The 16583-nt window shown below is 41.9% G+C and overlaps 1 protein-coding gene across 2 annotated transcripts in view; it reads right to left on the bottom strand.

Annotated features, from left to right (window-relative positions):
- The window catches only part of Prrx1 (paired related homeobox 1), a 68597-nt gene that overhangs the window by 6929 nt on the left and 45085 nt on the right, over positions 1-16583 (bottom strand). For both annotated transcript variants that reach the window (NM_153821.2, XM_006250151.5), the window contains exons 2-3: positions 8281-8456; positions 2764-2945 (exon numbers count right to left, since the gene is read on the bottom strand). In NM_153821.2, coding sequence (NP_722543.1) covers positions 2764-2945; positions 8281-8456 — 358 coding nt within the window. The remainder of the gene's footprint in view (positions 1-2763; positions 2946-8280; positions 8457-16583) is intronic.

Here is a 16583-nt window from a genome sequence, read left to right on the forward strand (position 1 = left end):
GCTGATCAAGAAAGAGTGCTTAAAGCAAGAAGGAGAATTTAGTTTCCCAATCTTACACATTTTGGTTTTTCCAATACAGCGCAATGTCAAATTTGAAAGAATAGGTTGGTCATGCAGCCCACTGTGTTGGGTAGAAACCTGGCCTGGAAGTACTGTTCTGAGTCTGCTTGCTGAAGACTTAAACCTAGGAAAGTGACTGGTCTCCTCTTGTTTTGAACCAGGGCAAGGACCGAACTATCACACAGGAGTACTCTAAAGGTTGACCAAGAGAAAAGCCTTTTAATGAATATCTCGTGTGAGGTGCTAGCTTGACATAGTGGTACTGACAGGAACAACAAGGTCCGTCATCTCCTTTGCTTGTCATTGTTTCTTGAATTATTTTTATAGTTCCTCAACAACAGTTATGTTTCCTAGCAAGTTTCAAAATGTAAAATCGTAACATATTTGATTCTAAACATAGCAGAACTATCCCCAAGTAACAGAATAGCCTTTGACACTTTCAGAAATTAACGAAATTATAAACACTTTAGTTAACAATAGATCAAAGAAACATTATCATTGGTTAAAGTGTTGCCTTAAGCTTCTGCTTCTTAACTTATATTTGATGTTAATTTATTCTTCATACAAAATATGAACAATTAGCTTCTATCCTGCTTCAATTGGCTTTTTTTTACAAACATTGTGTATAAGAGAAATGAATGCATACCACCAAATGAGAAAAAGGACCACATTACACAGTCTTAAATGATAAAAGAGCACAATACAAAATAATATGTACACTAAGACTATCCCTATATAAAATAATGAACTCTAATCATAAAATGAACTAATTAGTTACATCAAGATAGTGAGACTATGAGTGGATTTTCAAAATGTATGTAGAATTTCTATTTTTTTCAATTAAAATAGACTATTTCCCAAAAAGGCACACCAAATCCCCATGGTACTAGTTTCTGCTAGACGCCCACACTACGGCATGTTTCTTTGGTTCAGATTGCCTAGCTTGATGCTAGTTCAGGAAGGATTACGTCTCCATTTGTGTTAGTATGCTGTGTTCAGCTCCATGGATAGGGATCACGTGGCAGCCATCTGGATTGTCAATAGCTGGGGATAAAAATCCCAAGGAGGACATAAGCAGAAAAAGGAGCAATACTTCCTGGTTGGAACCAAACTCAAACCAGAGATCTTAATGCACCAGACTCCAAATTATACCCATATTCCAAGCCCTTCGCTGAATTTGTGGACTACCAATAGTTGTAGGGAAAACAGTCCTTCCACTTATTTAAAATATTAGAAAATATGCTATTCCAACAACAGTCTCCAAAATGTGTTTTTAGTAAGTTCTACATCTAAATTTTAGATGAAATAAGGAAGCATCTAAATTTTAAGTAGGCAACATAGACATAGCTGCAAAGGTTGGCCAACGGAGACCCAGACACACACACAGGCCCCTCTCATTTTTTTAGACACAGATACCTATCACTGAGATCAGCGCTGCTTCAGGCTAAGTTCATGAGGGATATATATAAAGCTTCCACATGCATTTATGACACTTCTCTGAAGAACCTACTTGGACCTGAAAGAGCATTTAGATGAGGCTTTGGGATTTAACAGAACCTATCAAGTGTGGCAAAGCACTGGTGTTTCAGGAATGTGGCATTTCACATCTTTATCTGGGCACAATTCCCTTTAACTGGTTTTAAGTCCTTTCTTAGGTCAAGAATTAAATTTAAAAAGATAAACAAATGTCATTCAATAGAAAAATGAGTGTGTACATAGTTCTTCCAGGCAGGATATATAGCCTTGACTTGGGTTTTTCCAAGTTTTAAAGAAAAGTATACTAGCCTGATCATAGGTTAAGTCCAGGAATCCAAGATGCCCTTACATCAACTTGGGCTTTCTGAAAAGCACACTGAATGGAGGGTGACAGACTTCAAATAAGGATTAAAATGGTCCTCTATTATTTCCTGCATCAAGTGTTTCCTTTTTAATATAAAAGTTCAGTGTGGTTTTTTTCTATTTAAAGCATACCACAGCAGCAGAGAGAGAGAGAGAGAGAGAGAGAGAGAGAGAGAGAGAGAGAGAGAGAGAGAGAGAGAGAGAGAGATTGGGACATATAAGAAGCACAAACAGAGGAGGAGGAAGCATTGGGGATCTTAAGAAAGCCTCACCTATTAACTAAGTACTAGGGTCATGAAAACGATTAAAACAAGCTTCTCTGTTGCTGAATTTTCCTTCTTTCCTCCTGTCTCACTCCTCTCTCTCCTCTTCTCTCCATCCCTGTCTCACTTCTTCTCCCTCCCACCCTCTCTCCTTTCCTCTTCATTCAAAATCAGATTTATTGCGAAGAGCGCCTTTAGTCCTACGCTCGCAGCATTACACATTGATTCCCTACTCGGCATAACACAGCAAATGTGTTTTAAACGGGATACTTTTGTTCCAGAATGGTTCCAATAGAGCCACCAGGCCCAGTTTGCAAAGGATCTGTTCGTTTTTATTCTTTCCCAGTTTTGCAACCTTGGCAAGAATTCCTGAGTCCGGGAGGAGATTGCTGATGGCTGCCCCTCTCTCTTCTGCCCCAAACCCTGCTCCTGGGGCAACTAGCAATCTCCTGGGAAAATGTGGGGATACCAGCAAGTTGAATGTCTCTGAAGAAGCTAACCCAGTAAGGAATGTCAGCCGGCTGCAAAAGCGGCCTCGAAAGTGGTGGATGGTTGAGAAGCATGTGGAAGTGGAGCGAGAGAGAGTGGGCCAGTCATTCACCTGTACGGAGAGGCTGTCCCCCAGGAGAGATAATCGGTGGGTCTGGGAGCAGGACGAGGTACAATGGGTTGTTCCACGGCAGTCACGTCTCCTGAGTAGGACTTGAGGAGAGAAGCGTTTTTATTGGCCAGCATGGCTCGCTCATTCCTGCGGAACTTGGCTCTTCGGTTCTGAAACCACACCTGGAATAGTGTTGTGAAGGGAGAAAGATGTCAAGAGGGAGAGGAAGAACAAGGAAAAATAGGTTACAGGAAGGAAATTTTGGTTGACTTTACTATGTAATGCCACCCCAAGAAAGATACAGGATGGGTCTATTCCTAAAATAACAGAAATCCTGCAGTGTTATTCTTCCCCCATGGGCAATGAGTTTAGAGGTAAACCTCTGTATCTGTGTAGTACTTCAGAGGTACTGCTTAACATATACAAGGCCCGGCACAAAAGGACCATCAAATACTTATAGCAATTAAGAAATCAAAGATGGGAATTATACACATTCTACGAGACAACATGTCAGTTATAAACCCTGTTGTAATTATATTCAATAAAATTAGAATTTTCTTAGATGTGGGCAATAGATACAATGGGTTTTCTAAGAGCATTTTACAATTCTTACAATTTTTCGTCTGCTTTCATTGTGTTTATCATTTAAAGAAAACCCTCCATCTCCCCCACACCTTCTGGCAAGGATTAAGAAGAAAATTATTCCTAGAAAAGGTGCAGAAAACCATGGGGGGGGTGAAGATGCAACAAAAGAAAAAGAACCACTAAAGGGTGCTCTAATAAATCGCACCCCCATGGGAGCCCAACAAATGGGGACTCTGGAGACCAAGATGAACAGTGGCTAGATGTTCAGGGGTATCCCTCTCCCCTCAAGGGTATATCTATACGCTGGCTCCTGGCTATAATATCCCAGCACTTCTACGATATTGAACCAGACAGGGAAACCTATTTACATTCTATAAAGGAACTCTTAGCAGGAAGGAAACAACAAACAAACAAACAAACAAACTGGCACTAACCCTGAAAAGTCAATGGGAGGACATTTATTTGTACATCCCAAGGGATGCATGTAGCCTGACAGGATCTGTGACAACTAGTCATAACCTTTTATTTAAATTGATCCCAGGACTCGTAACCTACATTGGGACTGACACTATTTCTAGTTAGCGTGATAATTCTGCATGTTGGGCTCTATGCTTTCTACTTTAAAGTTGAGGATATGAGTTCAGTGAGAAGCGATCTTGAAGTTCGTGCAAATAATAACAACATTTAGTTCTACTTAAGGATGTCTAACGCATGGCCATACAATTCTTATCATTTACTCATATAATTTTATTCATTCATTACGTCCATTCCAGAACGCTCTATGGGGTGCTCACTGGAGTGCAGGCCTGATACTAAATCTGGGAAGAAGAGATGACGAGCATTTATTGACTGCTCTCAAGCAGTTCAAAGCTTGTGAAAGCCTGATGCACACATACACCTAAATAATGTAAGCCAAATATTTTGGCCAAGTTATCGAAAGTATGACAGTGTGTGGGGATAAATTGCTCTAGTGGACAACATTGACCTAAAATGTCATGTGACTATTGCCCCCCCCCCCAAGGAATTGTGTAGCATGCAGGACCTGAATGGAAGTCAGCAAGGGTAGTTTCAGACATCTCCTCCCTACCTGTCCAGCCCCCAGATCTTTCATTTATAATATGGGCAACACTTTGCCATTAGAGTTACCACTTTACATGTAAATATAGCTGATGCCTTACTTGATACCCTCTACCACCTTTCTACTGGAAAAAAAAAATGAAAATTTCTTAACACAGAAAGAAAAGCACTGTTCAAGAATGAGCTCTCACTCTCATACAAAGGGGGGGTGGGGAAGACAGATGTGGGTTGGAGGCTGGTGGAGGGGGTAACTGAGAAGTGGGATATCCTGGGATGGGGGGTTAGTGGAGGGGGTAACTGGGAAGTGGAAAATCAACTGAGATGTAAATGAATGGAATGATAAATAAAAGAATTAGCTGTTTATCATAAAGCCATACTACTTTTTAGTGTGTCTTAGATTCAGAGGACTCCCCCATAACAGTAGATGAGGGTTCACCACATGCAGTGACACCAGACATTCCTCTACTTATCAGTGATACTTGTGGGGATCGTCTTGTGATGATTTCACCATTCCATGGCCTACATAACTCTTCTCTGTTCTAGGCAATGGTACCCTTAATGAGTGGGCCAGTGCCTTATTTATCTCCAACAATTCAACAAGTCCACAGTAGTTCAATAGGCATTTTAAGGAAAGGAGGAGAAAATGTGTTTTCCAAGATGAAAAAAAATAAAGTCCCCTCTCCGCACAGGAGGACTTTAGCACGCAGTGAGGAGACTTGGTCCACAGATAACTTGATATAGTTCATGCCGTATTACAACAAATGCCCTGGACATGGAGTCCCAGAGTTCAGTATTTGGTTTGGTCTGGGAAAAGCTAGAAGTTGAAGGAGAAATAATAAAGTCACAGAGGAACAATTCTGTGCTGCTCGCCCAGGAAATGTTCACAGCAATAGAGGCAATGGTGAATGTATCTCTGTGTACATGTATGCATTATGTATGTACATGCATGACATTCATTCACTGAAATGGGACATGATTTATCTCACAACCCTTCTGCATTTTAAAATGATTTTCAGCACCACACTATCTGTTTCCTTTTTAAAATTCAGAGCACTAAACAAAATGGTGCTGTGCTGATTTAATTTTTTTTTTACATACAATATATCCGACCACATTTTTTCCTTCCTCCAACTCCTCCCAGATCCTGTCTACCTTCTTACTATTTAAGATTAGTGCCCTCGGAAAAAATTTCCTGAACAAAACACCAATGGCTTATGCTCTAAGATCAAGAATCGACAAATGGGATCTCATAAAACTGCAAAGCTTCTGTAAGGCAAAGGACACTGTGGTTAGGACAAAACGGCAACCAACAGATTGGGAAAAGATCTTTACCAATCCTACAACAGATAGAGGCCTTATATCCAAAATATACAAAGAACTCAAGAAGTTAGACCGCAGGGAAACAAATAACCCTATTAAAAAATGGGGTTCAGAGCTAAACAAAGAATTCACAGCTGAGGAATGCCGAATGGCTGAGAAACACCTAAAGAAATGTTCAACATCTTTAGTCATAAGGGAAATGCAAATCAAAACAACCCTGAGATTTCACCTCACACCAGTGCGATTGGCTAAGATCAAAAACTCAGGTGACAGCAGATGCTGGCGAGGATGTGGAGAAAGAGGAACACTCCTCCATTGTTGGTGGGATTGCAGACTGGTAAAACCATTCTGGAAATCAGTCTGGAGGTTCCTCAGAAAATTGGACATTGAACTGCCTGAGGATCCAGCTATACCTCTCTTGGGCATATACCCAAAAGATGCCTCAACATATAAAAGAGACACGTGCTCCACTATGTTCATCGCAGCCTTATTTATAATAGCCAGAAAATGGAAAGAACCCAGATGCCCTTCAACAGAGGAATGGATACAGAAAATGTGGTACATCTACACAATGGAATATTACTCAGCTATCAAAAACAATGAGTTTATGAAATTCGTAGGCAAATGGTTGGAACTGGAAAATATCATCCTGAGTGAGCTAACCCAATCACAGAAAGACATACATGGTATGCACTCATTGATAAGCGGCTATTAGCCCAAATGCTTGAATTACCCTAGATCCCTAGAACAAACGAAACTCAAGACGGATGATCAAAATGTGAATGCTTCACTCCTTCTTTAAATGAGGAAAAAGAATACCCTTGACAGGGAAGGGAGAGGCAAAGATTAAAACAGAGACTGAAGGAACACCCATTCAGAGCCTGCCCCACATGTGGCCCATACATATACAGCCACCCAATTAGACAAGATGGATGAAGCAAAGAAGTGCAGACCGACAGGAGCCGGATGTAGATCGCTCCTGAGAGACACAGCCAGAATACAGCAAATACAGAGGCGAATGCCAGCAGCAAACCACTGAACTGAGAATAGGTCCCCTATTGAAGGAATCAGAGAAAGAACTGGAAGAGCTTGAAGGGGCTCGAGACCCCAAAAGTACAACTATGCCAAGCAACCAGAGCTTCCAGGGACTAAGCCACTACCTAATGACTATACATGGACTGACCCTGGACTCTGACCCCATAGGTAGCAATGAATATCCTAGTAAGAGCACCAGTGGAAGGGGAAGCCCTGGGTCCTGCTAAGACTGAACCCCCAGTGAACTAGACTGGTGGGGGGAGGGCGGCAATGGGGGGAGGGTTGGGAGGGGAACACCCATAAGGAAGGGGAGGGGGGAGGGGGATGTTTGCCCGGAAACCGGGAAAGGGAATAACACTCGAAATGTATATAAGAAATACTCAAGTTAATAAAAAAAATAAAATAAAATAAAAAAAAATAAGATTAGTGCCCTCCTCCCTAAAAAAAAAAAAACTTGAAAACAAAAGATCAAAATAGAAAAAAAAAAGGAAAACACCCAAACTAAGAGCATGTTTTTGTGCTTTTCTTTCTCCTTTGTTTCTTTTGTGTGTAGGTTACTCATTTACAGATGTCTTTCACTGCAGGCTGAGGTGGGAAATAGGAGATGTAAAGGGTTAGGAAGGCGGAGAGAGCTCACAGCAGTGGGGTGGTGTATACACTGAGGTTAACATCAGTTCTGCGAGGATAGCAGGAGGGAGAGAACGGGATCAATGTTGACACCATGGAGCTGTGCTATGTTTCTATAAGCAGCAGCATCTGAGCCCTGACAGCGACACAAAGTCGTTTCCTCAACACTCTGTCTTCCTTTCCCTGGGGCCACAGAAGGGGCCTAGATGGCTTTCCTTGCATCTTCCCTTTTCCTTTTTTCTTATCTCTTGGGAGGAACTTGGAGGAGACGCCCCTGGGTCCCCGGGTGGAGAATCTTGTTACACTCTCTGACTGAAGGAGCCACCATGGCTCTATTCTCCCCTTCCCTGTTTTATTTCCTCAAGACATTGGAGACTGTGAGACAGTATCTAGTTTAAGTGTGCTCTTAACTTCTCTAGAGCCATGTCCAGCCTCTATCACCATTCATAATCACGAGTACTGAGAACAAAGTGCTGGAAGGTTTATATATTCTCCCAAGCTGTCAAGGAAGAGTCCATATCTAAGGACTCTCTAGGATTTAAATTGAGAGCCCGGGGTGCAGCAGAGGCAAGCCCTTTGTGGACGGTTTATAGAACACGATATAGAAAGTTCACAACAGGGAAGAGGGATAGCCTTTCCTTCCCTACAACATATTCCATCCTTCCCAAAGGCGCTCTACTTGACTTTTTTAAAATGCCATTCTACCCAAAGAAACACAGTAAAGGTATGCAGCCCGTTGTTACACTTTATTTTCATAACCCATATCAGTATCATCTCCAGTCCCAAACCTCTAATTTGTATCCATAATCAATGTTCATGGCTGTGTCACTATGGAGGGGATGCTTGGTGCCTGCCACTCAAAGCATGAGTTACCTGCACTCTGGCCTCCGTGAGGTTCACCCGACGTGCAAGATCTTCCCGTACAAAAGCATCCGGGTAATGGGTCCTCTCGAAGACACGCTCCAAGGCCTGCAGCTGGCTGCTATTGAAGGTTGTCCTGTTTCTCCGTTGCTTTCTCTTCTTCTTCTCCTCAGAGTTCAGCTGATCATCTGGAAGGAAAGTGGGGATAAGGAAGGACAGTCACTCGAGAGATCCCAGGCAGCCTGTATTTACTGTCATCTATGAGAGATTGCAAAGTCCACAGTCAAATGCCATTTTCAGCAAGGGCCAAGACGCCTCCTCAGCGCTGGGGCCTCATTATCACACGTCTATTTAAGATTAGACCTGAGATGGTCGCCTGAAGGATGTTACTTGCAGCTCACTGCGGTCTGTTCTGTGACAGACAGCTGAAGGAAAATCTCACCTGTCCATATCCTCCTCATTTCACCAGAGATTGGGAAAGAAAAGTAGACCTTATTCTACCTCACTCCCTCACACTATATGATGTTCATTCACACAGTTTCCTCTCGAAGTAAACCAGCTCCTCTCCACATCACAGGCACACGGTCACAAGTGCACAGCGTATGGAAAAGAGACGGTCCAAACCAAATCAGAGAGGTTTCCATTTTAAAACGAGTTCTCCTTAAATGCAGTGACTGACTAACTCAGAGCGGCGTTCAGTAAAAACTCCATGCCATGCAGTCACCCAAACAGGCTTCAGCTTAGAGCAGTATCAGGAACCCTAGCAACCATTACTTAAAAAGCACACAAGAATAAGGAGCTGTTCTCTGAAACAGTTGCACCCCACGTTGAGATGTAGGGTCCTGAGGACCAGGGGAACCTTTGGGGAAAAATAATCACATCTCTGAATTTTTTTACCTGCCACGGTCCTACATGAGTTAGCTCTGAATTATCCCAAAGTCATCTTGGTGTGCCAGTCATTCCGAGAGCAAAACGCTCCCATCACAGAGGAGTGTCCTGAAATCCCTCCCAGCCCCAGTACAAGGATGATTGACTGGAAACCGAGGGGCTGACCAGCTGTGCTAATGCCACCATCAAACAATTATCCCAGAAGCTGGAACTCCCAGAGCCCGTATAGGTCATACACATTCTGTTATGGCATGTGCTGTCCAGAGAGGCTCAGTCCCGACTAAATCACGAGGAGTAATGACGAAGATAAAGAAGAGATTGTATATTTGCTCCATTTTAAACAAACCGGGGCTCCTAGCACTTTGTTTCTAGCACATCTAATCATGGTTTCTTGTGAGTAAATACGCACAGCACTCACAACAAAGCTGCTGGCAAGAATCGACCTCAACTGTAGTATCACTGTTACCACAAAGAAACAAATGAGAGCCTGTTCTACAGTTATGTTTGGGGTTCAAAGTGCAGGTTAGACTGAGGACTCCTGCAGAGCAGATCTCTAGGTACCTGATGACTGAGACTGCCATCGTCACACTCCAAGATCCCTTCCCTCTTAGCCTCCTCTAGGACTTAGAACAGACACTGTATATTGTCCTTGGCAATTAAAGACCCAGATACAATAAACACTGGCTAATCCCCCCCCCCCGGGAAACATGAAACTTCTCTTGTCCTCAGAAAAGTTTGTCTGTAGAAAAAAAAGTGTAAGATCTTACCCAGTTTCTCAAAGAGAGAAATCACTGGTCTTCCTACAGGAAGACCAGCAGTCTCAACTAACCTGGACCACCAAGATCTTTCAGACACCGAATCACCAACCAGGCAGCACACATGAGCTAATCTGAGGCCCCCAACATATCCTTGAAAAACATTCAGGATCCTTGAAGAGGTCTGGTGGGGTGGGGGTGGGGGGTGGGGACACCCTCTTGGAGACAGGGGAGGAGGAATAGGATGGGATGAGGAACAGATAGAGGTCAGACCAGGAGGAGGATAACAACTGGGTTATTTTAATTAAAGAATAATAATAAAAGAAAGAAAGGAAGGAAAGAAGGAAGGAAAGAAGGAGGGAAGAAAGAAAGAAAGAAAGGAAGGAAGAAAGAAAGGAAGGAAGGAAGGAAGGAAGGAAGGAAGGAAGGAAGAAAGAAAGGAAGGAAGAAAGAAAGGAAGGAAGAAAGAAATAGAAGAAGTTTCTGACTATCAGAAATGATTGATAGATGCAGGAACTCCATTAATCCTTTCTTCAGATGGAGCTTCTGTCGTGCTCTGATGAGACTCTCAAATCAGCCTCATTTTGATGATAGAACCATTTGAATCATAATCAAGATCTTTCGATGCCTAGATCATCCCAGTTAACATGACTGACATCATTTACCTATTAGAATTATTAGCTGACAATGTCATCACTGAAATAACACTGACAGTAACAACACTGTAATTGAGGCATGTAGGACCAAACATCATTTAGCATGTACAGTCTCCTCCCTGTTCCATTGTTTGGAAGCATTTGCATTGTTCTTTTCTTCTTCTTCTTCTCCTTCTCCTTCTCCTTCTTTCTCCTTCTCCTTCTCCTTCTCCCTTCTCCTCCTCCTCCTCCTCCTCCTCCTCCTCCTCCTCCTCCTCCTCCTCCTCCTCCTCCTCCTCCTCCTCTTCTTCTTCTTCTTCTTCTTCTTCTTCTTCTTCTTCTTCTTCTTCTTCTTCTTCTTCTTCTTCTTCTTCTTCTTCTTCTTCTTCTTCTTCATACTTGATCTCTTGAACTCAATTCCGTATGCCTAGCTCTTCTGGTATCTCTTCATCTTCAAGGACTTTGAGACAATACCTTATTAGGAATTTCATGTTTCCACTAAGCATGAATCTGCATAAAGTCCTTACCTTCTATACTTTTCTAAATTTGAGACCAATCAGACCACAGGTTACTATTTTGTTTTTTGTCAAATAAAGAAAACCCCAGATTAAGTAAATTCCCTGATTTTTCTTCACTCAAAATTCCTTTTCCTGCCTAACCACAAGTTCCATGTCCTTTTTTTCTGTCTTGTAATCCTGTTTCTTCTTGTACTGCCAAGCTCTGATCAAGACCAAGAATATTTTTTATGCCTTGGTCTTAGTACTACAACCTGCCCCATCATCTCTCCGTAGTTCTTTGAGATCTCCCACTGTTGATTGAAATTCCACTGACTGTCCACTATAAAACCACCAACTCCCCTGACATGGGAGTAAGGGAAATGAAGGATTATAGTTTATGACACAGAAATAAATAGCAATGATGTTCTGATGTGATTCCAGCAAGAGTTTCCCAGTAAATGTTCTCGGTTTCTTTTAACAAATGAAAACATCAGTTCAGATCATGTTGAAGGTGAGAAAAGACATGCAAATCACAAGAGTCCCAGGAGTCTGGCTCTGGCAAATGTCCTTCAAAACCCAAGCCAAATGGAAGAGACAATGAGTAGGCAGCGAGGTAGCTGGGGCAACAGCCTGTTGACTCCTCTGTCTTTGCTCACTGCTTACAGCCTGAGAGTTTTCCCTACCTCTGAAGAACAGGACTGAGTACAGTCGTCACCCACAGCAGGGAAAGATAAATAAATGCTGCTGAAGTTTACAAATTCAGGGCACTTGAAAAACATATGATAAATACATCTATCAGATTTGGGGTTCTGAGTAAATGCAAGGGAAAATGCAGTGAGGGTTTATCATAGCAAGAGAGTCATCTTTCTGCTAGGCCAGCTACGGTGAAGACCAATTTCAAACTACATGGTTCAAAGGCACTAATATTCAACTGGCTGATGGGATGAACACCATTCTTGGGCCTCCTAAAGGCATTGGGATTTACTAAGCCTTGGAATAACCAAGAGTTTTGACTATATCTTTACAAAAAGAGATCATATGTAAATCCAAGGTGGTTATGGATGTTATAGATGTGTGTTTGAATTCATTGCAATTATACAGCTATTGCTACTCTCTGGATGAAGTGACTAAACTGGATTAACAGGCAGGTACAGTTTCCTAAGATTCTGGCACCATATACAATGCAAGAAATTCCCTAATCCGTTCCCCCTCATTTTGCAGAACAAAATGATTTGCCCAAAATAGCAATGGCATTTTGAGATTTCTAGACAGAACTGGGCGCCAGGACACTCAATTCTACTCTGTTCTTAAGAGCAAATACGTGCTGTGCAAAAGAAGAACAAGAAGTCGTCAGCAAGGAAAGTGAACCTAGCTGTGGAAATGACTCATGGGAAGTGATTTCTCGTGCTAGCTGTTATAAAAACATTCTAAGGCGGGTCGGTGAACGAAAACCAATGTGTCATGTACTGTTGCTGCCAGAATGTCCATGTGTGCATCTTTAGTAGCTGTTATGGTCAGATATCCTGTGCTTTCTTTCTCAGTTGCCTCCCTGTGGTTATTTATGCACAACAGAACTCCTCTGCCTTCCATCTTTTTTCCAGAACATGTGGTCACACTTCTCTTTCATTTTAAAGAATACATGAAAATCGATGTGTCCTAGGAAGCACATCACGTTTTACTTCCTGTGTGAAGACTTGGCCAATAGTTTCAGCCTGTATTAGCCTATTTCTTTCTAAATCTCCATACATATGTTACTGTTTTATCAAATACTATGTAAAAATTACAGTCCTGCCTAGACCCTATGAACATATATAGCAATAGATATGCAGCTTGGTCTTCATGGGAGTTCCCCCAACAAGGAGAGCTAGGGCTATCCTTGAATTTATTGTCTGCCTATAGATCCTATTCCCCTAACTGGGCTACCTTGTCTGGCCTCAGTGAGAGAGGATGCCCCTAGTCCTCCAGTATGGAGAAGGAGGCCTGGGGGGCTGATTGGGATGTAAAGTGATAAATAAATTAATGTAATTAAAAGTTTTCAATCCAATTCTTCCAGGTGAACATTTTCTTGTCTTTGTGCATTCAATCATTGCTATGAAAGAGATAGAGGAAGCATAGATGAGCTGGTGATAAATGTTGGAAGAATGGACCTATACTGTCATATAGAAGCAGGACCATGAGTTAGAAGCCCCATCCCCGAAAGTGCTCAGCGAGTCCTGAATTCTGATGATTCTTTTTAATAGTGAAAAACGACAACTAGTTAGGTCAGGACTACCTTTGTTTCTGGGTGATTTTAAATACAAAAGGAAGAAAGAAAAAACCTTTTACAGCGAGTCTTCTTCAGATCCAGGCACAGGAAAGGATGTGGGGTCTTGTTTCTTTGAAAATGGAGAGCTCAATCTTTTGGTTTCATCTCTTATGTGAAAAGCATCTTTGAGATGAATGAACAATTTAAGTAATGAGACACACATACGAGACAGAAATGCTAAAAAGAGTAGTGTTTTCAGTGGATCAGAATATTAGTGGCATCAGAATAGGGATTAGAATCACTTGTAAGATAAATTGTGTATACATACATGGGTTGGAAAGAAACCACGAACACCCTGGCTGTAGCATAAAGTTCACCGTGTATTCTGTATGAGGTTGCTGACATTCCACTAGAGGGTAGGGGGAAGAAAGCAGAAAGTGCCAAGACCAGGCAGCTATGGTAACCCCTACTTACTAAGACCTTGCGCATGCGCAGACACACACACACACACACACACACACACACACACACACACACACACACACCATGCAGTCTCTGACCTTCTGCTGTGCTACATCCAGTAGGAGGAACCTCCGAGGTCCAAGATCAAGGGTCAGCCCAGTGTAATTTAAAGGTACAGCAAAAGAAAAATATATATATTTTAGGAAGAAAATCGCAGTAAAAATGTGTTCCCTATGCCTGAGTCACATCAATTTGGGAAGAAATCTGATGCAAGAAGATAAAATGCCAACTTCGGTAGCAGAAACCGACCACCACATCAAAGCCCGCCTTCGGTCTCTGGGCTGAAATCATGGCAGGCCAGCGAATCTGAGTCGCAGACCGCTGATCACTTTATGGGCATTGAAGAATGTTTTCAAAGCAATTTGTATTGCACAACAGCCACTTACTTTAATGGGATTTGTGTGGTTCAGGCTCTGTAACCTTTAGAAAATTGAAAGGAAGCATAATTGCAAAAGCCACTAAGAACTGTTTTGCTTAGATTGCCAGGCCTACGAAAAACACGAAGACAACGGCGGTGCCCATTAGCATTTCTTTGAGTATACTTGGCTTTAACTGAAATTGGGACAGCATCCTTCTAATATGTGTCCTGATAAGTGGCTCTGGTACCACTTAACTGGAGACACTTGTTGCAGTGTTAGTGGAGCTTAGCTATGTATAGCAATGACCAAAGCCAGGTTCTCGCATGGTCCTCCATCACTGAATCTCATCCACGCTGACTAATATGCAGCTCTTCAGTCACTATAGGTATTTGCCTATAATGTATAGTGTGTGTAAATGATGACCTTAGAGCTTACAGGCCCACACTGCGTGGTAAAATTAGACATGTGTTCTTGCCTTTACCATCAAGGTGGCATGCATTTGGCTTATTTCTGTTAGATATTGATCTAAATCTTACAAAATAATATTAAAACATGTAGAATGTGATTGTTTGTTAGAGAAAAAGAATGTTCTAAAGACATGAAAAGGGGTTGGTGTGCCATGGGGGTGGAGAGATGGTTCTATGGTTAGCAGTGCAGATTCTTCTTGCACAAGGTTTCCAGAACCCACAGCAAGTGGCTCACAGCCACCATGACTTGAGCTCCATGGAATTGAATGCCCTCTTCTGTCCTCTACATGTCCACAGACACCTGCACTCACAAGCACAAGCATACACACACACAGACACACACAGACACACACAGACACACACACACACACACACACACACACATGCTAAATCTTTTAAGACATTTACTTTTAATGGTTCTTTAGGGTGAGTCTCTGGTTCTGCATACAATCCCAAAATTAGCCTTCTCATTAAAGCCAACCTTCCTTTGAAACAGAAAGCATTAAAAGCTGTGAAGTGCCTTAACATGGTTGGTAGTATTTTAAATCTCTCATCTTCTCTATAGTTTTTTTTTTTTTTGGATCTGTAAGGCAAATGTATTTCCATAGTACTAAAATGTTAGTATAATCCATATCACTTTTCTGTGCTTTAACTCTCAAGATGTGTCTTATGGCATTTCTGAGCACAATTCTTCAGGGAATCCAGTACAAACAAACCTTCCTATGCAGTTCTTTATCAGAAATCTAACTTTCTTCTGGAACTGTGTAGAATGTGTATAAAGCTCTCGGTTTGCTCTTCAGACCACCTGATGGTGATGACGATGATGATGAAGAGGAGGAGGAGGATGTAAGAAAAGAAGAAAGGAAGAAAAAAGAGGAGGAGAAGGAGAAGGAGAAGGAGGAGGAGGAGGAGGAGGAGGAGGAGGAGGAGGAGGAGAAGAAGAAGAAGAAGAAGAAGAAGAAGAAGAAGAAGAAGAAGAAGAAGAAGAAGAAGAAGAAGAAGAAGAAGAAGAAGAAGTATTGAGTTATTAGAGTACCTCCCCTTTGCTAGAGACATAAAGATCTGGCTTTAGATATAGTTACTACCCTCAGTTTCTCTATGGGAAATACTAAAAGAATAGAAAGAATAACAAAGTAGGAAATAAGAACCCTTGATTAGATCCACCTGACTGTAATGGAGGGGATATAGTGGAACAGAGGAGAAAGCTTAGCAGCTTAGAGACCAAGATAACCATGTTTTCCTGCAGCCTCCCCATTATTAACTGTGACTGTGGACAATGTGCTTCACTTCTCTGAGCCTGTTTTCAAAAGAACAGAATAGAGAAAAGGAATTAGGTCTCAAGGTTGCCTGGGGCACTCAGGAATGCATCCTAGAGGCAGTCAATCAGCACCGAGAAGGCATTTGAACAAGGCTGCACTGCTAAGTTACTGATGAGATTTCTCCTTGGAAATGATCTAGCGAAAGCCATTGTGCTGTTCTTTCTCATTGCCCTCTGCTTCCTGTTTGTAATGACTCATGCTATCAGTAAGGAACTGCAGAGGAAGTCGGAAGACGCTTCCGATATGGTCACTACTGCTCGATCCAGTTTGATGAGTGTGTAGATGAGGTCCGGTGCAAAAAAAAAAAAAAAAAGACTCACAAAAGCTTTAAAAGTCAGTAGACATGGCGGTAGACCCAACAAAGCATGAGGGAATCCACAGTTTGTCCCAGACACCCCACTGCTGTTAGTTAATTCCTGGCTTTCTACGGAGCCAAATTTTCTCTCTAAAATTCACTTCTGAAAAGAAATGTCCAAATATCAAGCAGAGATGCCTGCACTCAAATAGGTAAGGAATCCAGAACTTTTGTAAACAATCCCACCAGAAATTAGTATTTTAAAAAACACTGGAAAAAGAAGAAGGCCAAAGGCTAAATACGTGCTGTGAAAATTCAATTATTCTCAGCTCA

Source organism: Rattus norvegicus, chromosome 13 (genome assembly GCF_036323735.1).
Source record: "Rattus norvegicus strain BN/NHsdMcwi chromosome 13, GRCr8, whole genome shotgun sequence".
NCBI classification, from domain to species: Eukaryota; Metazoa; Chordata; class Mammalia; order Rodentia; family Muridae; genus Rattus; species Rattus norvegicus.